The sequence below is a fragment of the Astyanax mexicanus genome, chromosome 3 (genome assembly GCF_023375975.1).
Source record: "Astyanax mexicanus isolate ESR-SI-001 chromosome 3, AstMex3_surface, whole genome shotgun sequence".
In the NCBI taxonomy this organism is placed as follows: domain Eukaryota; kingdom Metazoa; phylum Chordata; class Actinopteri; order Characiformes; family Acestrorhamphidae; genus Astyanax; species Astyanax mexicanus.
The window spans coordinates 13,676,832-13,704,097 of record NC_064410.1 but is presented as its reverse complement, the minus strand read 5'-3'; the positions used below and the strand labels follow the sequence as shown (position 1 = coordinate 13,704,097).

At 39.9% G+C, this 27,266-nt stretch overlaps 1 protein-coding gene across 1 annotated transcript; it reads right to left on the bottom strand.

Annotated features, from left to right (window-relative positions):
• Positions 1-26,932, bottom strand: LOC111196225 (uncharacterized). Its single transcript, XM_049475892.1, has 2 exons — positions 26,821-26,932; positions 1-2,244 (listed from the first exon to the last, which is right to left on the bottom strand). Exon 2 carries the CDS (start codon positions 2,235-2,237, stop codon positions 180-182), a length of 2,058 nt encoding a protein of 685 aa, XP_049331849.1. The 5' UTR covers positions 2,238-2,244; positions 26,821-26,932; the 3' UTR covers positions 1-179.
• Between the last annotated feature and the right edge of the window lie 334 nt (positions 26,933-27,266).

Here is a 27,266-nt window from a genome sequence, read left to right as displayed (position 1 = left end):
TTTGAAAAATAATTAATTATAAAGATAAACAATGATAGGAAAAACCGAGATGGTGGACATTAGCAAAGAAAATTATGTATTTAAGCAAAATTAATGTGTGAAACGCCAAAGCAAAAAAGCCATCATCAGTATCCGTGTAATTTTAAAAATTAAATCAGGATGCCTTTTCCACATAAACCTCAGGCATAATCATCTTCTTCTTCCTCTGTGAATCCACTCTTAACAGCTGCTTGAATACTCTTCATCTCTTCTGGAGCAGCTTCAGGAAGAATAGCCAGCAGCTCTTTATCGATCTTCTCCAGTCTTGCGTTGGTCTTTCTTTCAAACTCTTCCTTATTTTTCAGGACGAGACGCAAAATGGCTTTCTGAGCTTCATCACAGGAGTCCTGAAGCTGACGACGTTCCTGTTCAAACTCTGGATTTTCCTTATCCATGGTCAAAAGTTTTCCCAGTGAGCTGACCCGATCCATCAGATACTTCTCAGAGACGTCAGTGTAGGTTGCTGAGATCATGTGGACGAGGCTGGCGATGTTCGTGGCCTGAAAGGCTTGATTGTAGAGCAGATCTTTTGAGAAGAGTTTTGAGTTGTAGGAGAGAGATTGAGTCTTCTCAGATGTGGACACGAAATCTTTGAGAGTTCTGGTCAGACTGGTTTTCACAATGTTGGACACCATGGAAAAGAACCGCACCATCTTTTCCCACTGCTCCTTCACCCTCCCCATCGCATCCATCCCTTTTACCAGCATCTTTATGGTGGTGTTGAAGTCTATCTCTTTGACTTCACAGTTTCTCATGCTGATCAGGATTTCAGTCAGTTCCTTTTGGTTCTTCTCCATGTTCTCAACACTCTTCTCATAGGATCCTCTGGTTTCCTTCAACTGAGCTCGGCTCTGCTCTATGCGGAATCTGGCATTCTCTGATGCCCTTTCTGAAGCACTTTTCTTCTCAGATTGACTCTCTTCTTTACTCATCATTGGTGGTTTTGGAGTCAGAGAAGGAGATTTTGTAACATCTTTGCTCTTGGAGTCAAAAGCTCGAGCTGAATCAGTCAGTTTTCTGATTTTCTGGATCAGCTGCTTTGTTTTAGCTTCTTCACATTTCCCCACTGGTGCATATTTTGCCAGTTCATCACAGATGTCAATGCCCTCTTCACATATTTCTTGGACACGCTTCTTTGGTGTACATTCTGGGATTTTTTCTAAATTGCTGTTGATTCTTGTGAACTGCCCCTTCAAATAATCTGTATTGGGAGTTTTCTTCTTCTGATCATACAGAATCTTCCAGTCAATGGTGGAATCATGCACAAACTTCTGAAATATCTCAGCACAGGCCAGGATTTCTGCAGACTTGCAAAAGATGTTTATTTTATCCACTTCATCTGCAGATGTGATGTTACCTTGTGTATCACTGCATGTGTCTGGAGTAGTTTTTGTTTTTATCATGGGCTGAGACTCTAAAGATGTCATTCCTGTCACTGCAGTTGACATACTTTCAGTGAAAGCTGCAACAAGATCCATAGCCACCATGTCCCATCCACTGGGTAGAGAATCCATTGCTGCTTTGTAGCTCTCTTGTGCTTCCTTCATTTCCTCCTCCATGGCTTTAGCTATCTTCTCAGAGCGTTTAACAGCTTCTTCTGATGATTTTTTTTTTATTTTGTTTTCCTCCAGTTTTTTCTTGATTTCTTCCAGCTCTTCTCCATAAAAGTGCTCTGCATTTACACAGGCTTCCAGCAGCTCCTGGATAATATTGATAACATCAGTGAAACGCTTCTCTGTTGATGCAGACAGTTTAAGACAGTCATCTGCAATGACACGAATGTTCTCCAGCTGGTCAGGAAGATGAGCTTGAACAACTTCATCATTTCCCTGGAACAGAATCTTCACAGCGGTCTTCATGTAGTTCGGGACGTTCATGGTGTGGAGCCGAATCTGATCCATGTTCTTGTGGGCTTCATTAAAAGCACACCAGCCAGAGTTACACACCTGCATGAGACAGGCGCGGAATGAATCTGGGTATCTGATGTGCTTGTAGCCGTCCTTTGGTGGGTTTTTATTTATAGAGAAATCTGTTGTGGAAGAGATGAAGACCAGTTCTCCCAGTATGGCTATAGAGAGTGGTGCAGGAGTCAGGTATTCCTCCCAGTTGGCGTAGGGCTGCATGATGAGCTGAGTTTGGTTTCTCATGTCTTCAGCTTTGGTGAGACTTTGAGTGGTCTTTGCAATTTGGGAATCCATTTCCTCCCTGTTCATTAAACAAGAGACAAGTGTGCATAAAGAGTAAAATGTTATTTAAGACTCTTAAATCATAGTTCAAGATTACCAATATATAACAACATGCATTTTTCAAGTCAATTACAAGGATTGAATGACAATTTATTAATATATGATTCTATATAAGTAGGTGTACAATGGTTCATCATTAAAAAACAAAACAAAAAAAAAAACAATAAATATAAACAATTGTTTAAAAAAATTCAAAATCCAAGATATTGGTAGGATATTTGATAGGATATTTGAACATATTGGGACCCCACTTGTCTTTTTTTCATATCACAACGTTTCTCTATTAACATATGTGAAGTTTTTGATGTCACCATCTCAGATCACTGTTGTGCATTTTTTCATATGTATGCAAACCCGTACCTTCTTCTTTGTAATGTGGGCAGCTTGTGGTTCAGAAACACTATGATAATTTTACTTCTTTTGAGCTTCTTTACACCAGTATAATCAATCCAGTTACAAAAAAAGAATGAATTTTCTTTAATTAATATCTACAGACCACCAGGGCCCTATCTAGAATTTTTTAAATAATTTAGTGATTTTGTCACAGACTTAGCAGTAAGTAATGATAAAGTGATTATAGTTGGAGACTTCAACATTCATTTCGAAAAGTTGGATGATCCATTAAAAAAGGCATTCACATCGATTTAAGACTCAGTTGGTATTATTCAAAATATAACAGGACCTACTCATTACTGAAATCATACTCTGGATTTAGTTCTGACCCTGGGTGTGAGCATAGATAACCCGAATATTCGTTCTCAAACCTCCGCAATTTCAGATCATTACCTTATTTCATTTAAATTACATCTCAGTCATAATATACGTACATCCCCTAGCTACTCTATGAAACGCTCAATAACATCTTTTACAGCCCAACAATTTACAGATAAGCTTCCTGATTTATCAACTCTAATATATTCTCCTGTAGAACTAGACAAACTAACCGAAGGTTTAGAAAATACCTTTCGCTCTACCTTAGATGTTGTAGCACCCCTTAAACACAAAATAGAGAGAGAGAAAAAGCTCGCACCGTGGTACAATGATCAAACTCGTACCTTAAAGCAGTTAGTACGAAATTTAGAGCGTAAATATCGATCAACTAAACTGGAAGTGTTTCACTCTGCATGGAAAGACAGTCTTGTTAAATATAGAAAAGAACTTAATAAAGCCCGCTCAGCGTATCTGGCCTCACAGATCGAGATTAATAAAAATAATCCTAGAGCTCTCTTTCCAAATTAACTAAAAACCAGGCAGGTACTGAACCTCAGATTCCAGCCATTCACACCAGCAACACTTTTATGGACTTCTTCAATAGTAAAATTGAAAACATTTGGGATAAAATTAAACAGATAAACAGCACATCCTCTCTTTCATCTGGTGTGGCTGATCTAGAACAAAACCCTGTTACTGAAGTTAGGTTGGAAGTGTTTAACCCACTTCCACAGCTAGTACTAGAGAAAATTATCTCCTCTTCAAACAGCACAACCTGCACACTTGATGCAGTCCCCACAAAATTACTAAAACAGGTACTGCCAGATATAGTTAAACCTCTGTTAATGATAGTAAACTCATCGCTCACCCTGGGGCATGTACCCAAAGCCTTTAAAACAGCTGTAATTAAACCTCTGATCAAGAAACCAAATCTTGATCCTAGTGTACTGTCTAACTATAGACCTATTTCAAACTTACCGTTTATTTCTAAGATTTTAGAAAAAGCTGTAGCCCAACAACTTTGCTCTTACCTGCAAAGAAACCAGATCTATGAAAAATTTCAATCTGGATTTAGGCCTCATCATAGCACCGAGACAGCTTTAGTTAGAATAACAAACGATCTACTTTTAGCCGCCGACCAAGGCTGTGTTTCCCTACTGGTACTTCTCGATCTGAGCGCAGCCTTTGATACAATAGATCATACTATCCTTCTAGAAAGATTAGAGAACATGGTCGGTGTAACCGGAACTGCCTTAGCATGGTTTAAATCATACTTAACCGATCGCTATCAGTTTGTGAGGTTAAATGATATGTCTTCCAGTTATACTAAGGTAAGATATGGAATTCCACAAGGCTCTATATTAGGACCGTTATTATTTACATTATATATGCTCCCACTGGGCAAAGTTATTAGAAAACATGATGTGAATTTTCATTGTTATGCGGATGACACTCAGCTCTTCATATCAGCCAAACCTGATGACAGAATGAGATTAAAGAAAATCGAGGATTGTGTAGAAGATGTAAAATCATGGATGTTGTACAACTTCCTACTATTAAATAGTGATAAAACAGAAGTTCTCCTATTAGGCCCCAAAGCTGCTAGAAATAAATTATCAGACTTAATGTTAAATCTGGCTGACTTCTCAGTCACCCCTGGTTTAGCAGCTAAAAACCTTGGCGTTATTATAGATTCAGATCTAGCATTCAATAAACACATATCTAATGTTACTAGAACAGCTTTTCTACACCTCCGTAATATTGCCAAGCTAAGAAATGCCCTATCACTGCATGACGCAGAAAAATTAGTACATGCCTTCATTACCTCAAGGCTAGATTATTGTAATGTGCTACTGTCTGGATGTTCCGGCAGTAACTTAAATAAACTTCAGCTAGTTCAAAATGCTGCAGCCAGGGTCCTTACTAAAACAAGAAAATTTGACCATATTAGTCCAGTACTATCAGCACTGCATTGGCTTCCAGTCAAATTCCGCATAGACTATAAAATTCTCCTGTTAACGTATAAAGCCCTACACGGGCTCGCTCCGGAGTATTTACAAGATCTCATCTCCTATTATGAACCACCGCGATTACTTAGATCTCAGGGTGCTGGTTTCTTAGTAGTTCCTAAAATTCAGAGGAGCTCTGCAGGAGGAAGAGCTTTCTCTTATAAAGCGCCTCAACTCTGGAATAATCTCCCCGAATATGTTCGGGACTCAGACACAGTCTCAATCTTTAAGTCTAGACTGAAAACTTACTTGTTTAGTTTAGCTTTTGGTAATTAATGTTTTTCCCTTTAGATAAGGCTGCAGATCCAGGGGTTCATGGACAGAGGGAATTGTGGTAAACTGAGATGCTGGTGCTGCTGTTCTCCCACTGCACACGTTCACTCAGGTTTGTGGACGGTGGAGTGGGTGGATGCCGGTGTTTCAGGGAGCCTCCGTGTCTATGTTACCTTCTGGCTCTCTGCCTTTAGTTAGGCTGTTTTATTTAGATCTGCCGGAGTCATTAGCCACACTCTGATAATGTTTTTTATTCTCTGTTTTCATGAATCCAGTCAAAACTAATTCCATCTCTCTGCCTTCCTCCGAGTTACTGACTGCCCACCTGTCTGACCCGATACCGATGGATGTTGGACCCTCAGGCTCTCATGTCCTCTGTCTGGCCAGACTGGAAGTTTCTGAAGTCAGCTCTTCTCAATCCACCACCACAGATCAGCTGCTCATCATCCATCTTACTCTATAAGCCATTAGTGGCTCTGCTATACTCCTGAATATATAAAACCTATGTGGATGTATGAAAGACTTTTTTAAATTAATTTAAAAGCCATTTGACCAGTGGTAGGATGGTCCCCCCTTAAATGTGAGTCTTGGTCCTCCCAAGGTTTCTTCCTCCTCCTGCAGCTCTGAGGGAGTTTTTCCTTGCCTCCGCGCTCACTGGGGGTTCTGTATTATGTATATTCTATGTTTAATCTTTTGCCTGACTCTTTGTCCTGTGATCATGTTTCTGTAAAGCTGCTTTGTGCCAACACCAGTTATAAAAAGCGCTATACAAATACATTTGATTTGATTTGATTTGATTGTTGAAAACGGCATAGATGTCCTTGTAAAAGATGTGGTCCTGATGGCAGTGCTTGTTGATCTAAGATCTTAATATGCTTTTCTATATTAAAGCTGCATCACAGATGTATACTGAACTGCCCACATACCGTGACAGAACCTGAGTTTTGGTCTTGTTGCTAAAATCTGAATTGTCTTTTTTATTTATAATACATATTCCAAAAATGATGCAAAATACTGATTAGTCTGACCACAATATAAACTAACACCTTGTGATGGTCCATCCTAGATATCTGAGAGCTAAGAGAAGTTGACGCTGTACTTAATTTTCATTTGTGCCTTTCATACTGCCGTAACATTTTCCATTTGGGGTTGTACAAAGCACAAAATAATGGACTTCCTACCTGCATTTAGAAGTTATTTGAAATTAGAGAGAGCAATTATAAACGTATAAGTATAAGTATGTTAAATAAATAGGAGCAAAGACGAATGAAAGGAATCAATGTATATTTCATAAGTTGTGGAATAGTTGTGACAAGAAATTAAGAATGTGTTGTTCACTTTTATGTTTATTTAAAATTGTGCAAATATTAATTGTTTAAAAATAATGTAAACCCATGTGATACTGATAAATTATCATTTCTATATGTCAGATGTGTGGAATGTCTGCTGTTTCTGTTTTTTATTGCATTGTATAAAAATAAATTGTAAGAATATAGAAGCAAGCAGTGATTCCGTGTACAAGCATGAATTAGCCCAAGGAGGCCCAAACCTCAGTATAGGAACATTCCTAAAATTGAAGTTCCTATACTGACTGACATAAGTTCCTAAACTTATGTGAAGTTTGAGCAATGTTAAATATGTTGTGACCTGATATTTGATCACTGTGGAGATGGAGCAGAGGATGGGGCATCTGATTAGAGATGGGACCGATCCGATACAATATCGGTATCTGGGCCGATATTGACGTAATCCGACGAATCGGATATCGGGCGGGCGCTGCCGATCCACTTTTCCAGTCCACAGCTAAAGCTGAACAATAAACCCGCCATAACGTTAACACAAAACGCATCCCTGATCAGGATTCCAGTTTAACAGTTTACCCTGAACCCCCAGCAGCTTCAGTCTGCGGCTTACTGAGTAACTTTAGCTGTTTGTCTACAAATAAAGTCCGTTATCTGGAGAGTTTTCACTTTGGAAACGCTGTACAGCAGAACGGTACACGTAAAGTCAGCGTCTGAGAGGTAAACAGATTAACACCAGCAGTCTGTTAGCCTAGCTAGCACTGAACTGACAGCAGCTGCATTCTGGTGTTGTGAAGGTATGAACTACAGACTGGAGTGACCTATATTCATAATCCACATATCCTATAAAACCACAGCATCTACAAACACTAACCAGCACAAACACACCCATCTGTTATTAAAAACAGTGATTAATTTAGTTCTTTTCCAGCTTATTTTACTCCCGGATCAGACGAGGACACATTGTGTGTTGTTAAACAGCTTTAGGATGTTAGTTAGTGTTAGCTAGGTTAAATGTGAGTTAGTTAGCTTGGTTATATTTGTTTTAGTTAGCTTGGTTAAATGTGTGTTAGTTAGCTAGGTTAAATGTTTGTGTGTGTTAGTTAGGTTAAATGTGTGTTAGTTAGCTAGGTTAAATGTGTGTGTGTGTGTTAGTTAGCTAGGTTACGTGTGTGTGTGTGTGTGTTAGTTAGCTACATTAAATGTGTGTGTGTGTTAGTTAGCTAGGTTAAATGTGTGTTAGTTAGCTAGGTTACGTGTGTGTGTGTGTGTGTGTGTGTGTGTGTGTGTTAGCTAGGTTAAATGTGTGTTAGTTAGTGTTGTAGAAAAGAAAATGAAAGGTGGGCTACCCCCACCTCTCGTCCGGGGTACAACTCCCCTGCGTGTTCGTTTGATAGAGAGAGTCAGACAGTGGAGTGAAGTTGAAAGCAAACCAAGCATTTATTACAAAGTGCTGAATATTCAGGAGAACCCACACATGAAAGACCGTCTAACAGCCATCCCAGCATAAGTTCTGACCCCCCTCTGATCTGACTCCATGTTTATACCCAAAATGACGTAAAGCCTGTTGATGAGGCGTTGCTAAAATCATCTCATGTTAGCATGCGTAATTTCACGTGTTAGTAATCCGTTTCACGTGTCTGACCGGACCACTACTGTTTGGCCTTGACTGTGTTCTTCCAGAATTGAACATTGTGGCATTATCTGTGTGAGTGTGCGTCACCCCCCGCTTTGAAGCAGCTGCAGGTTTCAGGGAGGCACCCACACACAGAGAAGGTTGCTTTGTCTAAGAGCCTCCTCTGTATCAATTTAGTTCATACAGTGTATCAGTCGAGTTCATACAGAGTGTACCAGTCAATGATTGATGGCCATTAATTAGGGTCATGCAGTGAACGAATGCTTCAAGAATAAATTTCATATGTTATATGTTAATGTGTTAATAACGCGTGGTTACTCCGCCATATACTAAATCCTATGTGTTAGTAAATGCCTTATGTATCATGTGGGTTAATTTGTCATAATAGATGTGTTAGTCACATGCCTGATCAAACAATGTTTATCTATGTGTGTAAATAATATATTGTGAGTATTGGTTAATCTTTTATATAAATGCGTGTAAAATACACTGTGAGTAATACAAATGATCAAATACAATGTGAGTATTGGTTATGCATATAGAATACAAGGTTTCACACAATGATTATGTAAATATAGATACTAAGATAAGTAATCATAACTGAAATATATTTGTCAATACACCCAAGGTAAAATAAACAGTTACTCTTCAATAGTCAAGCTCCAAGCCTATTTTGACCAATTTCCGCCTGAAATTACGGCCTGAATTGGTTGTGTGGGTGTGTGTTAGTTATCTAGGTTAAATGTGTGTGTGTTAGCTAGGTTACGTGCGTGTGTTTGTATTTGTGTGTGTTAGTTAGCTTGGTTAAATGTGTGTTAGTTAATTAGGTTAAATGTGTGTGTGTTAATTAGCTAGGTTAAATGTGTGTGTGTGTGTGTGTGTGTGTGTATGTGTTAGCTAGGTTAAATGTGTGTGTGTTAGCTTGGTTAAGTGAGTGTGTGTTAGTTAGCTTGGTTAAATGTGTGTGTGTGTGTGTGTGTGTGTGTGTGAGAGAGAGAGAGAGAGAGAGAGAGAGAGAGAGAGAGAGCTAGGTTAAATGTGTGTTAGTGAGTTAGGTTAAATGTGTGTTAGTGAGTTAGGTTAAATGTGTTTTAGTGAGTTAGGTTAAATGTGTGTTAGTGAGTTAGGTTAAATGTGTGTTAGTGAGTTAGGTTAAATGTGTGTTAGTGAGTTAGGTTAAATGTGTTTTAGTGAGTTAGGTTATATGTGTGTTAGTTAACTAGGTTAAATGTGTGTTAGTTAGCTTGGTTAAATGTGTGTTAGTGAGTTAGGTTAAATGTGTTTTAGTGAGTTTGGTTAAATGTGTTTTAGTGAGTTAGGTTATATGTGTTTTAGTGAGTTAGGTTAAATGTGTTTTAGTGAGTTAGGTTATATGTGTGTTAGTTAACTAGGTTAAATGTGTGTTAGTTAGCTTGGTTAAATGTGTGTTAGTGAGTTAGGTTAAATGTGTTTTAGTGAGTTAGGTTAAATGTGTTTTAGTGAGTTAGGTTAAATGTGTTTTAGTGAGTTAGGTTAAATGTGTTTTAGTGAGTTAGGTTAAATGTGTTTTAGTGAGTTAGGTTAAATGTGTGTTAGTGAGTTAGGTTAAATGTGTTTTAGTGAGTTAGGTTAAATGTGTGTTAGTGAGTTAGGTTAAATGTGTTTTAGTGAGTTAGGTTAAATGTGTGTTAGTGAGTTAGGTTAAATGTGTTTTAGTGAGTTAGGTTAAATGTGTGTTAGTGAGTTAGGTTAAATGTGTGTTAGTGAGTTAGGTTAAATGTGTTTTAGTGAGTTAGGTTAAATGTGTTTTAGTGAGTTAGGTTAAATGTGTTTTAGTGAGTTAGGTTAAATGTGTGTTAGTGAGTTAGGTTAAATGTGTTTTAGTGAGTTAGGTTAAATGTGTGTTAGTGAGTTAGGTTAAATGTGTTTTAGTGAGTTAGGTTAAATGTGTTTTAGTGAGTTAGGTTAAATGTGTGTTAGTGAGTTAGGTTAAATGTGTTTTAGTGAGTTAGGTTAAATGTGTGTTAGTGAGTTAGGTTAAATGTGTTTTAGTGAGTTAGGTTAAATGTGTGTTAGTGAGTTAGGTTAAATGTGTGTTAGTGAGTTAGGTTAAATGTGTGTTAGTGAGTTAGGTTAAATGTGTTTTAGTGAGTTAGGTTAAATGTGTTTTAGTGAGTTAGGTTATATGTGTGTTAGTTAACTAGGTTAAATGTGTGTGTTAATTAGCTAGGTTAAATGTGTGTTAATTAGTGAAGAGTAACCGTTTATTATACCTTGGGTGTTTTGACAAATATCTTTAAATTATGATTACTTAACTTTAGCATCTATAATTACATAATCATTGTGTGAAACCTTGTATTTTATATGCATTTATATAGAAGATTAACCAATACTCACATTGTATTTTATATGCATTTATAATACTCACATTGTATTTTATACGCATTTATATAGAAGATTAACCAATAATCACAATATATATATTCTTTACACATATAGTAAAACACTGCTTGATCAGGCATGTAACTAACACTATTCTATTGTATGGCGTACTAACCACGTGTATTAACATATTAGCATATAACATATGAAATCTATTGTGTGACTTGTGTAGCTCATGCTTAAGGCATCTCGGTCGCTGCATGACCCTAACTAACGGCCATCAATCATCGACTGGTACACTCTGTACGAACTGAATTGATACAAAGGAGACTTCGGGATGAACGGGGCGGCCTTTCTCTCTGTGCGTGTAAAGTCCTTCACCTACCAAAGCGGGAGGAGGACGCGCGCACATAGGGAGGGTGGCACTGTCCAATTCCTGAAACAATGTCACACTGTCTGGCTGGACACAGTCAAGGCCAAACACTAGTGGTCCGGTCAGACACTTGAAACGGATTACTAACATGTGAAATTATGCATACTAACATGAGATGATTTTAGCAACGCCTCATCAGCAGGTTTCACGTCATTTGGGGTATAAACATGGAGTCAGATCAGAGGGGGTCAGAACTTTTTACTGTTTGATGGCTGCTAACTGTCTCATATGTATTGGTTCTCCTGAGCTCAGTACTTTGTAATAAATACTTGATTTGCTTTCAACTTCACTCCACCTGTCTGCGACTCTCTCCATCAAAACGAACACGCAGGGGAGTTGTACCCCGGATGGTGGATGGGGGTGACCCATCTTTCATTTTCTTTTTACAACAATTTGGTGACCCCGACGTCGAGGAGTCTGGCAGAGGACAGCATCCGGCACTGATCCACTCACAGCCGAACTTCACAAAACAGGTAAGCAGAGCCGGTTTAATCAAATTCTGCATATTGGTTATTTCAAATTTGAGTGGAGCAGCGGTCTGGCTGCTGTCCGGAGGGGGGCAGGAAGCATACCAAGGTATTTTAAATAAGAGTAGAGGCTGTTCCTACTCCAGGGTTAAAAAAAAAAGAGTAGAGGCTGTTCCTACTCAGGTTTTAAGGATTGGAAGCTGGCGTGTCCCCCCGGCTTCTGACGAGAAGTACGGATAAAGGCCAGGTGAAAGGTTCACCTCGAGATTGATCCACTCGTAAATAAAAAAGAGTAGAGGCTGTTCCTACTCAAGGGTTAAGGATTGGAAGCTGGCGTGTCCCCCCGGCTTCTGACGAGAAGTTCGGATAAAGGCCAGGTGAGAGACTCACCTCGAGATTGATCCACTCGTAAACAAGAGCAGATGCTGTACCTGCTCGAGTAGATGCTGTCCCTACTTCACTGTATTTAATTCGGTTAATAAAAAAAAAAAAAAAAGCAGATGCTGTTCCTGCTCAAGAAATTTGGTAAAAAATAGTAGATGCTGTGCCTACTACGAAGTTTTACAAGTTGTTTAAATAAGAGTTATTGTTTGATACTGTGGATGTAACTGCTAGGTATTTCTGTGCACATTAGAGGGTAGTAGAGCATTGGATAACAGGTGGGCCTTCCCGAGCAGGAGGCTGGGGGCTGTCTTCCCGTAGATTAATGATTTGTTCTTAATACAGATGTAAATAACGATTGAAGAATGGGTGTGGATAATTGGCTCACAGGACGTTTTTAGACCAGAGGTGAGAAATTCGGGTATCTTCGGAACTCCAGTTACGACAGGGCCAGAACAACAACAGTTGGCTGCAGATTACACAGTGCCGGTTTGTAATGATCAGCAGCGTATGATAATTACGGCAAACTTGATGCTATGCCCAACCAGTAGAATAATTCACTCTACACGTGTACAGCAGAGCGATGCAGCACTGTTTATGATAAAGATATTTTCTGCCGTGACAGCACCTGGCGGAGGTTTGTTGGTTTTCGGCGAATATCAAACTGTGCAAGTGGCGGGTCATATCCAGTCTGTTCTGAGCCCACCATTCTCCCCAATTCATTTTATGGCAGACTCTGACTCTGATTAATAGCATCTGAGAGACATGTTCATTGCCAGGATATCGCTTTAAGCATACCTGTTGTTCGCCATCTCTACACATTTAAACATCCTTGCCAAGCTGGCTATATCATTGTTGGTATAATACTATATTATATGACTGGTTTTGCAATTTACTCTGCACGAAAATTATTAGTGTTGTTTAATTTACTGCTTGCTCTGTTTCTAATTTGCTTCTTGGTGTATATTTAGTGAATTACTTGCTATATCCTGTCGAACTATAATAACTTTCTAGCTCTGTTTGACTACTTGCTTTGTGGTAATGTGCTTTTTTAACTAGCCTGCTACTTAATATATCCAGCCCATATTTCCCTGCCGGGTTTGGAATTTATTTTTTTGTTGTTGTTAGTATATAACGTGTAAATTGATGGGCTATTGGCGGTGTGCATACAATTGTTTTTCAGCTCGTAACTGTAACCTTTTGTTGTGCATATTGCATAAAATATATACTTTTTAACTCGCTAACTGTTTAATGCGTCCGGAAAATAGTTTGATTGGCTAAACTACAATCTTTAGCTGGATTCCATATTGAAAATAATTGTACAGACTGGACTGAACTTTTTCTAATAAATAAAACGTAATTGATTTATTGGAGAGCTGTTTGAAAGCCACTGACCCGGTTTGAGGCACGTTTCTTTACTGAAGGTATCTGTGCTCAGCTTGCTTGGTAATTAAACGCTTCGGATTAGATAAAATAAGGTTGTTTACTGATTCTACAGTTCGAAATACGTATGGTTCAGTTTATTGTTGGTTATGGGACGTCTACTATCTGACAGCTAATTCCGAAGTGCATTTAGGTCGTCACATAGATTGCTGGGATTGAGACAGGACCTAAGGTTCTATTGGCGATTTTGATTTGTCTGAGGATAAGCAAATAAAGTAGAATTGTAAGCGGAGAACAGTTGCGGTAATTCAGAAACAAAATATATTGTGGTTTTATCTTAAGGTGATACTGCTTTTCTTGATTGAAGTAAAACTTAGAGCACACCGGAGTCTAACGCTGAACTTTTTTCTCAGTTCCATACCGCACGAGGAGCGCGGAGTGCAGCGGCTGCTGCAAAGGGGGGCAGAGGAGGCAGAAAACTGTGAGGAGACGGTTCGAAAAGCCTCATGCGTGGAAACCTTACGGTGTTAATGAAACGCATTTGAGAGAGAAGTAGAACGAAGACCCATTCAGGTGAGATCCACCCTTGATCAGCACCTTGCACACAACATGGCTAGTAGTAGAAATGTGGTTAAAGAGCTAGATGCCATTTACGGTGTGGGGACCTGGGAATGGAAACCGATTGAACAGAAAATAGCTCAAAGAGTTAGAGAGGGGGTTTTGGATTTAAATCAGCGAAATGTAGTACAGAAAAGGGTGATCAGGAGATTTGACACATGGGCCAAAAAACACACGGGGGATAGAATATGTCTAATAAACTGCATTAATCATATGAAGAGGGAATTAGACGACATATCTAATCAGGCTGAAGCAGAAGTGAATCGGGTTAGCTTGCTAAAAAACCCCAAAGCTAAGCATAGCTTTAAAGTAGCCCAGGAAAACTTAGCGGAGCTGAGAGCGATCACCACTGCATTTCTGAGCATGCTACCTGACTTAGTTATAGCGAGAACACGAGATCCGTCCAGGCCAAAGGCGACCTCACCCACTGCGGAGAAGGCGGAAGTGGACAGTGAGTATACAAAACACCAGGGGGAGGGGCCTGACGCCCCGCCTCCACCATACAACCCAAAACACGTCCCATCTGCAGATATTCTAATGCCAGTTTTTACTGTAGACACTGGGGTAGTGAGTGTGGAAAAGCAGGAAGGGAGGGGCTCAGCCCGAGAGCACACTCCACTAGCAGAAGCAGGACACACACACACACACAGAGAGGATCCTTTTCATCTGCGTAGACAACATGAGACACTTCATGCCAACCAGACTGACTCACACTCTTCTGACAGTTTACAGGCTAGAGTGAATAATGGCACACATGATAAACAGCGTCAACACCGTAAACAAACACCAGTCAAACCATCTTTTAACACAACGCGCCACCAAACAAAACCCACAGTACTTATCAGAGCGACTTTAGAAGGACATGTGACGACTGATGACGAAACTGACCATGACAGCGACAAGGCTGAGGATGACGACAGTGTACAAGACAGTGTAGTAGCACACGCAAGGGCTAGTGCAGTGGCTGAGTTGAACAAATCAATACGTGACATGAAGCAGATAATAATAGCCGACCAGAGAGACTTGGAGTTAAACCAAAGGGCCATGGACACACACACACTCAACTCCGACAGAGCAAAAACTTTAAGAAGAAGCACCAGACAACGACACCAACCTGAAAGATACAGGAGTACACCTGACATGGACATAATGTGTCCACTAGTGGCCACTAGTACAGGTGTACATAAATATGTCCCTTTAACACTTAGAGATGCACAGACTTTAGCCGATCAGCTTCCACCTCTATTTAGTGGGGCAGCAGCTTGGCTAAGAAAGCTGGATAGCCTAACAGGGGGCATGACTCTAGCACTAGGGGACTTTAGAAACATTGTGAAAAGGTCAACCACCTCTATGGAAGCAGCTGAGGTAGAAAGACAAGCCCAAACATATGCACAACCAAACAATGACCCTTTCCATGCTCACTCACAGCGCCTGACTGACGTTATGTGAGAGATGTGGCCTACTAGAGCAGCATCTACAATCCCATCATACACCTGGGATGAAAAACACAACCCGGGGGAGTATATGGGTAACGCAGTTGAGGATTGGACTAACACTACAGGGGTTCACCCTGCAAGGGGGCAGCAGGTGGTTTGGTTTAGAACTGCCATCTTGAAAGGCTTGCCCACCCTCATAAAGGACAAAATTGAGCAGGACCCAGATATGGGCCCTGACAAACCACATGAACAGTGGGTCCGGAACGTTTTGTTCCACATGAACAAATACAAGGCTAAAATTGATAACAAAGATAAGGAGACAATTAAATTGGAAAGGGAACTACTAAAAACTCAGCTGGCAGAGGCCAGAAAAACAATAAATTATAATAAAGTGCAACAAAAGCCTGACACCATGATGCCTATGACTGCAACACAGCAACCACAGACATTCATGAATGCACAAACATACATGCCTGCGCAGTCAGGGCCCACACAAAACCCACCACACAGCTATGGATCAGATCCATATTTCCCACAGCAGCCCTACACAGGGGGCAGGGGGCGGGGTGGTGGAAGGTGGCGGAGATGTGGCCGGCCCAGATCAGGGGCATGTCTAAGATGTGGGGCCATGGGCCACTGGGTAACACAATGTACAGCATCACTCGCACCTGAGACAGCAATCCCAAACCCACACCAGGCACCAAACTCACACCAAGCCCCACCCCAACATCCTGCTGGTCAGTACAGCATGGAGCCATGGGGTGAACACTGACGGGGCCCAGAGGAGCACCAGGACAGCAGGGCAAGGGCAGAACCCATGCTGTCATTGACTGTGGGGGCCTCCAAAATCCCTTTTCTGGTAGACACGGGAGCCACTTGGTCAGCCATCACCACAGTATTACCAGCACACCTAATGAGCAAACAGACTGTGCAGGTTAGGGGCTTCTCGGGGACACCAACGTCACTGCCAAACACAGACGGTATCACATGTGTTTTTAATTGCACCACAGGCACCTTTGAACATTTGTGGTAGAGACTTGCTAATGAAAATGGGAGTCACTATTTTGTGCCAACCTGACGGAATTACACTTACATGGCTGGATGGCCAAAAGACTGTGGGGGTGATGGGGTACACTGATGGAATGTACTTGGTACGGCAAGAGCAAGACGAATCAGTGGACATTTACTGGAGACTATTGTCTGAACTCACAGACACGACACCGCCATTACTTGACTTGTTCCAACAGTGGTAGCCTTGGATCAAAGCCATGGCACCCTATGCACCGCCGCCTGACCCATACCATGTCACCCTGTTCTATGATGTAGGGGGAGACTTAACTTACCATGACACATTTCAGATAGAATTGGAGGGTACTGAGTGGTCTGTTGAGACCAACGAGATTTTTGTGGGTCCTGAAGGCATAGCATCACCAGTTACACAGACGCCATTTCAATACACTTGGTATAAAATGTCAGACACAGCAGCACCACATATTTCACTGCCCCAGTCACATTGCAACATCAATTGCTACCTAGACACCATGGTTGTGAGGACTCAGATCACCCACTCACAGAGGCATTGTTGAAATCACTGCCTGACACATTGTGGTCCACAGGTCCAGACGACGTAGGCTACATAAATCAGACACCAGTCTCATTTCACATGACAACTACAGAACCAATTTGGATTCCCCAATACAGACAAAAGCCAGATGCTGTAGCATCCTTAGACAATACAGTCCAGGCTTTGCTGGAGGCAGGAGTCTTGGAACCGTGCCAATCAGCATGGAACACACCGATTTTGCCGGTTCCAAAAAAGGAACCTGGCCAATATCGGATGGCCCATGATCTAAGAGCAATAAATGCAGCTTTAGCTACATCTACTGTTCCAGTTCCTAACCCATATACTGCCCTATCTGAATTGGGTCCGGACATGAAATGGTTCACATGCATTGACTTAGCAAACGCATTTTTCTGTGTGCCCCTAGCGGAGCACTGCAGAGATATATGTGCATTTACACACAGAGGTACACAATACAGATACACTAGGTTACCTCAGGGATTGTCTCTATCGCCAGGATTGTTTAATCAGGCCCTAAGGCGGAGCCTGGAATCATGCCAACTGCCAGAAGGCTCTATTTTGAGCCAGTACGTGGATGATGCAATTATTTGTGCCACAACACCAGAAATCTGCCTTCAGGCAACCAAGGCAGTGCTGGAATGTTTAGCGAAAGCGGGGTACAGAGTGTCCAAACAAAAGTTACAGTGTTGCAGATCTAGGGTAACTTTCCTGGGGAGGGTAGTGACACAGGGGTCCACGGGCATGTCAGCCACACACAGGTCCACTATACTGTCACACACAAGACCAGAGACTGTTAAAGACATGTTAGCATTCTTAGGACTGACAGGCTATAGCAGACAGTACATTCCTGACTTTGTAGGACGAACACAACCTCTTAGAGACATGGTGAAATCTCTAGGAATACGGAATTTGTCTGGTACATTGACCTGGACAGTAGAGACAGAACAGGCATTTATAGATGTTAAACAAGCCTTATCTACTGCGGCTGACCTAGCCAGACCTGACTATTCACTGCCTTTTTACATGGATGTTTCTGAAACAGACACTTTGGTCAATGGTGTACTATTTCAGAAACAGAGGGAAGGTAGAGCAGTGCTAATGTACTTAAGTGTTCCATTGGACCTTATAGAGAGGAGACAACCACAGTGCACAAGACATGTAGCAGGACTGACCAAATTAGTCCAGAAACATCTTGTAGCAGGATACCCATTGCACATACTAACCACACACGGAGTAGTAGCGTACATAAACTCACAAATGTTCACACTCACTCCATTGCGACAGAGACGCATCCACAAAGCACTGACTGCACCCAACATCAGATACACACATGAGGGAGTCAACATGGCAGAGGGAATCACGGAAGGGCCACCACATGAGTGTGAAGAACAGGTAGAAAGGATAGGAAAAGTAAGACCAGATTTACAGGCCACACCCATTCCAGGCTCGTGGAATTTGTGGACAGATGGGTGTGGGTACAGAGCAGATACAGGTGAAGTCAGAGCAGGATATGCAGTGGTTCAGGAAGCAAAGGGGGAGACGTATGAGTTTGAGACAATCATAGCAAAAGAAGTGAAACAAAATCCATCAGCACAGAAAGCAGAACTATTAGCAGTAATTGCAGCGCTAGAGTTAGCAGAAGGAAGGGAAGTCACAGTACTGAGCACAGTACTGAGCAACTCACCGTACATGGTGTCCACTGCTCATGTAGACATTCCACACTGGAAACAGGCAGGGTATGTCACAAGCTCAGGGAAACCAGTCAAACACAAGACAGAACTGATGCGCTTAGAAGCAGTAATACACAAACCAAGCAAGGTCGCGATTGTAAAGTGTAAAGGACACCAAAAGGGGGACACATTGATAAATAGAGGAAACAAGGCAGCAGATAGAGCAGCAAAAGGAGCAGCAGGATACACAGAACCCAACACCATGCTTGTGTTGGACTCCAGTGTACCATAGGAGCCAATTCCAACAGGAAAAGAGCTCAGACAGATGCAGGACCAAGCAAGTCCAGAGGAGAAGTCAACGTGGTTAGCAAAGGGGGCTAGTCCAAACAGTCAGGTGTGGACATCGCAAAAGGGACAAGCAGTATTACCAATGTCACTAGCGAAAGCAGTTCTAGAAGAAGCACACACAGTAGCACACGTAGGAAGACAACAAACACTGGAAAATCTAAAACAATGGTGGCACCCATTCATGACAGCATTAGTAGTAGATTACATCACCCAATGTCAGATTTGTAACACCCAAAATGTAGCAAAAGCATTTAAGGTAGCACCTGGAAAGTTTCCATTGCCAGATTCCCACGGAGAAGAAATTCAGATTGACTATACTGACATGATTGACTTAGTAAGGAGATACAGGTATCTCCTGGTTGTAGTAGACCGATTTTCAGGGTGGGTGGAGGCAATCCCCACCATAAAAGAGGATGCCAAATCTGTGTGCAAGATGCTGATCAATTCTTGGATACCCGCCAACGGTTTTCCTAGAAAAATTCATTCAGATCGGGGCACTCATTTTACGAGCAAGACACTGCAGTGGGCGGAGCAGTCGTTGGGGCTGCGCCATAGCTATGGTTGTGTGTATCATCCTGCATCACAGGGTCAGGTGGAGAGGATGAATCAAAATTTGAAATGCAAATTAGCTAAGATTACACTGACCACGGGCATGAATTGGCTAGATGCCCTACCAATTGCCCTGATCAGCATTCGGTATTCCATTAATAGAAGCACAGGCTTCTCCCCATTTGAGCTGGTCAGAGGCGTAGCATTCCCAGGCCCAAGAACAAGATTGAGTCCTGATGCGGGCTCGCCTGGGATTACAACAGATACATATCGTGAGCTGTTTTTGAAACTAAAATCAGTGTGTGAGGATTTATCTGTGCAGGTACGGAAACACAGAGGAGGAGACGAGGAGCACGAGATACCTCTAGAGGTGGCCGTGGCCCCATGGTTGTACCTGAGAGCCATTAAGCGAAAGTGGTCAGAGCCCCGCTGGACAGGTCCATTCCGGGTGACGGAGAGAACCAGCCACGCGGTATGACTTCAGGGAAAAGGCAGCTCGTGGTACCACTTATCTCAGTGCAAGCCAGCACTGCCACCCGGGGAGCAACAGGAGCAAGAGATAAGAAGTGCCATCTGAGCACGCCTTGAGAGAAAGACGTGCGACAAGAGCACACCTACCTCACCAAGTGTAACCTGGAACACCCACCTCAATAAGTGACACTAAGCCGACAACAAGTGCCATCTGAACACTACGGGAACGGCAGGCACCACCAGAGAGCTGTCTAAGCTCTTGATGATCCAGTACAATAAAACCTTTCTTGCTTGCAGGTTGCCTTGGACTCTTCAAAAAACGGAATTGTAAAAAAAAAAAAAATACACTCTGTAACCTTAACACTTACACATATAGAGCTATAGATAACAGTTTACTAAATAGTGGGAAACTTAGAGGGAAAACACATTTATGGTTTAATAATGGTTTGGTACGGGAAAAGAGGGTGGAACAGGGCAAAGTACGGACACCATAACGAACCAGCACTTCCTCCAGTTATTCCAATATGGCTCCAGGTAATAATAACCATTACCCTGATGGGTATAATGATAATAACTGGCCATTGTCTCAAAGCAAGAACAACTAATAACGGTAGAGGGAACAATTGTAAATACATCGGCAACCGTACACTCGACAAACGCAACAACTAAAGACCAGCCCACACAGCTTAATAGAACCAAACGATCAACCATCAATCAGTCTAACTCAAAATGCATCAGGCGCTGGGGAGGTATAGAATTACACTATTATTGGGGTGAGACGACCGCATGGACAGTGAACTTATGCGACGTGGTTACTTGTGGTAAGCAGGGGTCCAAGGGGGAAGCGGTGTACTTGTGTTGGTCCCGTGATGATAATCTTAAGTGTAACCGTAACACCGACCAAGCAGCTTATAAGGCCAGACCTTGTAACAAGTGGGAAAACGTAATTAGGTCAACACATGTCAATTGGGATCCTACCGAAGGCTGGGCGACTCGTGAACGGTGGAAATGGAATAAACTTAACATACAAAGGGATAATGGTCCGATAAATAATCTAATAACCATTGCATTAGAGTGGCAATCTGATCCTAACGGGGAAAAATCTTCGGCATTTTTCATAGGGGTCGGGGTGGATGTAAATGGTAACGACCCTGTAGGATGGATCAAAGTTAGAGTTACAGATAAACCGACCGTCAACACCGACGAGGCCACAAAAAACGCAATAGACAATAATGGGGGGGACCGGCCTATACTGGGAGCAGATTATTCTACATGGACAAGCGAACAGATCGTAAAGTTAAGTACAGGGTTTGAAGGGAGCAACTTATGGATAAAATGGATAAATGCACAAGCCAGAGAAGCTAACATGGACGGGTGCGTAGCGTTAATTGCCCTAAAAGCCCTGTCTAGAGAAATGGCAGAGAACACGGGGGTAGATAATCCAATCACTAAATGGCTGGAGAGAACTTTCGGACAATGGAAGGGTGTATTTATATCTATGGCTTCGGCGATCGCTGTATTCGCTGCTATTTTAGTTACATGCGGATGCTGCTGTGTGCCGTGTATTCGATCCCTGATAGAAAGAACAATAACACGAATGATGGAGGGCAAAGACGATAAACCGCCATATATGTTACCTATACTAGAGTGTGAGGAAGAACAGGAGGAACTGCTGTAAACTAACCAGTCTTGGGGATGACTTTAGAGCAATAATGTCACTTCCTCCATTAACAGAGTAAAATTGGCCGCCGGGGTCAGAGGGGCCGTGAGAGAATTTTTCCTGTCAAAAATTGGTTGGTTGGCTGCCGGACAGGTTTTCGCTCTCACTTCTAGTTAAATGTTCACTCACATGTTTATCAAGTGTTGAACATATGTAAATACATGTTTGGAGGAATTACAATGTGATGACGTATCTTGTTGATACGTCATAAGGGGGAATTGAAGAGTAACTGTTTATTATACCTTGGGTGTTTTGACAAATATCTTTCAATTATGATTACTTAACTTTAGCATCTATAATTACATAATCATTGTGTGAAACCTTGTATTTTATATGCATTTATATAGAAGATTAACCAATACTCACATTGTATTTTATACGCATTTATAATACTCACATTGTATCTTATACGCATTTATATAGAAGATTAACCAATAATCACAATATATATATTCTTTACACATATAGTTAAACATTGCTTGATCAGGCATGTAACTAACACAGACTCTATTATATGACAAACTAACCCACATGATACATAAGGCATTTAACTAACACATAGGATCTATTGTATGGCGTACTAACCACGGGTTATTAACATATTAGCATATAACATATGAAATCTGTTGTGTGACTTGTGTAGCTCACGCTTAAGGCATCTCGGTCGCTGCATGACCCTAACTAACGGCCATCAATCATCGACTGGTGCACTCTGTACGAACTGAATTGATACAAAGGAGACCTCGGGATGAACGGGGCGGCCTTTCTCTCTGTGCGTGTAAAGTCCTTCACCTACCAAAGCGGGAGGAGGACGCGCGCACATAGGGAGGGCGGCACTGTCCAATTCCTGAAACAATGTCACACTGTCCGGCTGGATACAGTCAAGGCCAAACACTAGTGGTCCGGTCAGACACGTGAAATGGATTACTAACACAAGAAATTATGCATACTAACATGAGATGATTTTAGCAACGCCTCATCAGCAGGTTTCACGTCATTTGGGGTATAAACATGGAGTCAGATCAGAGGGGGGCAGAACTTTTTACTGTTTGATGGCTGCTAACTGTCTCATATGTATTGGTTCTCCTGAGCTCAGTACTTTGTAATAAATACTTGATTTGCTTTCAACTTCACTCCACCTGTCTGCGACTCTCTCCATCAAAACGAACACGCAGGGGAGTTGTACCCCGGATGGTGGATGGGGGTAACCCATCTTTCATTTTCTTTTTACAACATTAGCTAGGTTAAATGTGTATTAGTTAACTGGGTTAAATGTGTGTGTGTGTTAGTCAAGCTCCAAGCCTATTTTTACCAATTTCTGCCTGAAAATACATACTCAAATTTGAAGGCTTATCACTCTAATATTAAATAATTAAAGTCAATAAATAATTAAAGTCAATTCTACGAATTAATATTACTTAGAAGCCTTTACACAATTAATTTAAGACACTTAATTATTATTAAATTGAACATGTAATGGCCAAAATATGGTTAAAACAAAAAAAACAGTAACATTTTTAGGCGCTTTTCAGATTTTCTATTTTATTTTTTTATTTTCAGACATATAAAATGAAATATTTATATGGATGAATTGTTTTGGCAACTCTACATTTTGCTATAAAGTGTTTACAATCATCATATAAAATTATAAACTGCTCCCTTTCACTGGTTAGATATTTTTGTGATCTGAACCTGTAATGGTCTTTTCTTTCTCCAAAGGACTGGAAACTTTATAAGAATAAAGTGTGAGGAGTGTCCTGGGGTAACCCCGGGACAAAACCCAAGCAGATTTAAAATCTGAACACACACTGTAACGCGCTCTTTCGGCTCTAATTCAGGAACCGACGGTTCGAATGGTTAATAACATGACCGCATTCGATCAAATATACGAAAAACGCAAATGTATAAAATTATGATTTATAACTTAAATGTTTATTTTCTGAAAGGAGATACAGCTACATAACTGACAAGCAGAGATTCTAAGCTTTAAAATGGCATATTGGGTGTCTATATTGAATCTATAAGTATTCATAAACACAGCCAGATATTAAATATCATATTTTTGTTAAGAGGTTAAATGTGTGGTAGTTAGCTAGCTAAGTTCACTACATGATGTACTGACTATATTAGGGTTAAATATACAACACTATACAGTGTATTTGCCAGTGTTAGCACTGTTAGTTAACTAGAGTAAAACCAACAATTACACTGTGAGGTTTTTAACATTCACAGTGTTAATCTAACACTAACACTGTTAATTTAACACTGGCAAATACACAGTGCAGGTAAAACAGATTAACTGCATGAATGTTCATATTTCTTGTTGTTGTTATTATTATTATTATATTCACTTTAATATACTGTTTTCTAATCTGCAGTGACTTGTCGGGTATTACAATTTATTTACTATGCTTCTCACTATAATACTGTGACATGATCTGCAGTAATTCCTCAGTTATTAGTAATTAGTTACCATATTTCTCACTTTATAATACTGTGACATGATCTGCAGTAACTTTTAAAGAAGAACACAGTAACGCGTCAGTTATAAGTAATGGGTTACCATGTGTTGCTGTTAACTCCCTAATAAGAAGACAGGGACCCATTTTTAAGAACACAGGAACACCTAGTCCGTTATCTAACACAAATATTTATTCTTTTAAACATGATTTTCCCAAAAATTATGATGTAGGCCACAACCTACAGTAAAGCTGTATTTGATCCATCACTTCTACTGAGCACATCTCCAGAAGGACTGAAGAAGAGCACAGGTTTAGAATAAACACCTGTAACACACTCACAGAACATTCCAAAAATGGGGGTTAAAGCAGACTACTGCACATTTCAGTGTGTCTAACATTTGGAAGATATTGAGCATACTAAGGTAAGTAAGGTTAATATATGATAAGTGGTGTCACTGGCTTTAATATCACCACTGATAGAATAACCTGCAGCAGCAGATAAACACACGGATAGAGGCCAGCGGTCCGGCGCTGTAAAATTACCGCAATTATCCTAATAATGCGCACTGTGAAGTCTCTGTGAGACTGCAAGGCTGAAGATGAACTTTTTTAAGGTTGGTGCTTAATATTAAAGCAATGATCATTAAAAACTAAATTTTTACAGTCAGTCTTATGGTTGTATAAGCCTTCTGGAGAACTTTAATCAGAAGTGGAAAAAGTACTGAAAAATTATAATTAAGTAAAAATACCTTTACTTTGCTAAAATTCAACTCAAGTTTGAATATATATATATATATATATATATATATATATATATATATATATATATATATATACATATATATATATATATATATAGGTATATATATATATATATAGGTATATAGGTATATATATATATATATACCTATATACCTATATATATATATATATATATATATATATATATATATATATATATATACATATGTATGTATATATATATATATATATATATATATATAGGTAACTATAAACCGTATTTTTATAGTTTTACAGTTTACATTATTATTTTTTAACTTGCTATTGCTGTGCTTTAACTGCTATTTACATGTTTTGTTTTAACATTCAAGCAGATTGTTTAATGTTTCCAATAAAAACTTAAGGGAATATCATTAAGAACATGAAATCATACAAAAAATGTTGCTGTGCGCATGTGCAGTGCCGTAAAGAAGCACATATCGATGGGTAGCATAACACGACAGAACACTGGTTCCCCCGAGTGGTGTGTTGGGGCATTACTAGTGATAGGGGGAGTACTAATGAGTGGTTTGGGTAATTGGTCGTGTAAATTGGGGAGAAAATGGGAAAAATTAGAAATAAAATGATATATATAAATTGCTTAGTTTGTACAATTTTTAATAAAGTGATTATTGTACTGGATATTTTACTAAATACGAGTGTATAATCTTTGTAGCTGCATATAAACGGAGATTACTGGTCTTTGTAAAGTAAATCCACAGCTAACCAGTGAATTTACCACCACATGCTTTCCCAGGTTTGATGTGGAAGTTTTGAAAGTTTACAGCTCTGTCCGGTGGGGCACATTTTATATTGCATGAGGACGTTATTGCCTCGTTATTCCACGCGCGAGCATCCGTGTGCTGGCACATCAGCTGCAATTTTTTTTTTATTATTCAGACAATTGTTTTTTTTTCCCAGCAGTTTTTTTACTCAGTAACGGAGAGTTTTACAATGTAGCAAAGTAAATGACTTGTGTCAAAATGAACTTCAGTAAAAGTAAAATTACCTATTTTAAAAACTACTTTAAAAATGACAAATTACTCATAAATTCTACTCAATTACAGTAACGTGAGTAAATGTAATTTGTTACTATCCACCTCTGACTTTAATTAATGTCTCCTATGTAATAAAATTACATTATAATGTTTTTTTTTTGGTTAAGCAGACTACTACACACTGTAGTATTTTACTCTGTGTTGCTAATATTTAGGAGAAACTAAGGATAATACACTAATACACTGATTTAGATCCATAGTTCCCAGGTGGCATGTAAGAGTTTTTAGCTGAGCAGTTTATGTTGATTTGAACAGTAATTAATGAATAGTTACTATAAAGGAGACATAATTAGTACATATCGAGATATGTAAGTCTTAGTAATTAATGTGTTAATGAGTTAATAGTGAACTACTGTAATCATTAGTTCAGTACTATCTACTGAGTAATTACTCAGTAATCCCTGGTAGTTAATAGAAAAGATTTAGGTGTTAATGCAGCACTATTACTTAGTTCCTGCTTAGTTACCTATTAACTATGGAACAGTATTATAAAGTGTTACCATTAATCTAAATGAGAGAAAGTGAGACAGAAAGAGAGAGGGGGAGAGAGACAGAAATAAAATGAGAGACAGGGTGATTTGGGTGATTATTTTTTAGCTAAATATCTAAACGTTTAATCATATCATATTAACCAGATAATGTAGCACATCCCACCCAATGACCTCTGTAGTCTTTATTTGGCATCACAGACAGCCTTTAAAACACTTTTAGTTTCAAAAGAGTATCAATTTAAAGTTATACATGGATTAATTTGTTTTTGTAATTATTCAATCTATTGTTTTTATAAGCTGCAAAAAGTAATCCTGTCAAATAATAATAACAACAACAACAACAATGTTTAAAAAAAATTAAATATGAAAAAAATAATAATAATACCCTTCCCTACCGTGATCTTTCAGGACTTCAGTGAAGGTGTGGATGAAGTTCTCTCAGCTCTTCTGGTCAGAAAGATAAATGAAAGAATGTTGGAGTCCAGCCAGATATTTATACCCCATAACTTGAGAAGGCCCAGCCCCCGTGCTGATATACTTAAAGAAGAGACACTTTTGGTTTCATTAGTGCTGATCATCTGAGCAGAGCTTGAAGAACCAAAAACAGATCAAGCACTAAATTGAAGTAAGCTCTTTACAAATATACTACTCTTTGATTTTCTTCTATGTCTATCGTCAGCATCTTAAATGGTCTTACATTCTGATTAGAAAATGGAGTTCTCAATAATTACATATGTGTATATATGTGATATTTTGACTTTACCATTATCATTCACCATAATGAACTGTTTTATTAGTTAATATTGAAATATATATATACATATATATATATATATATATA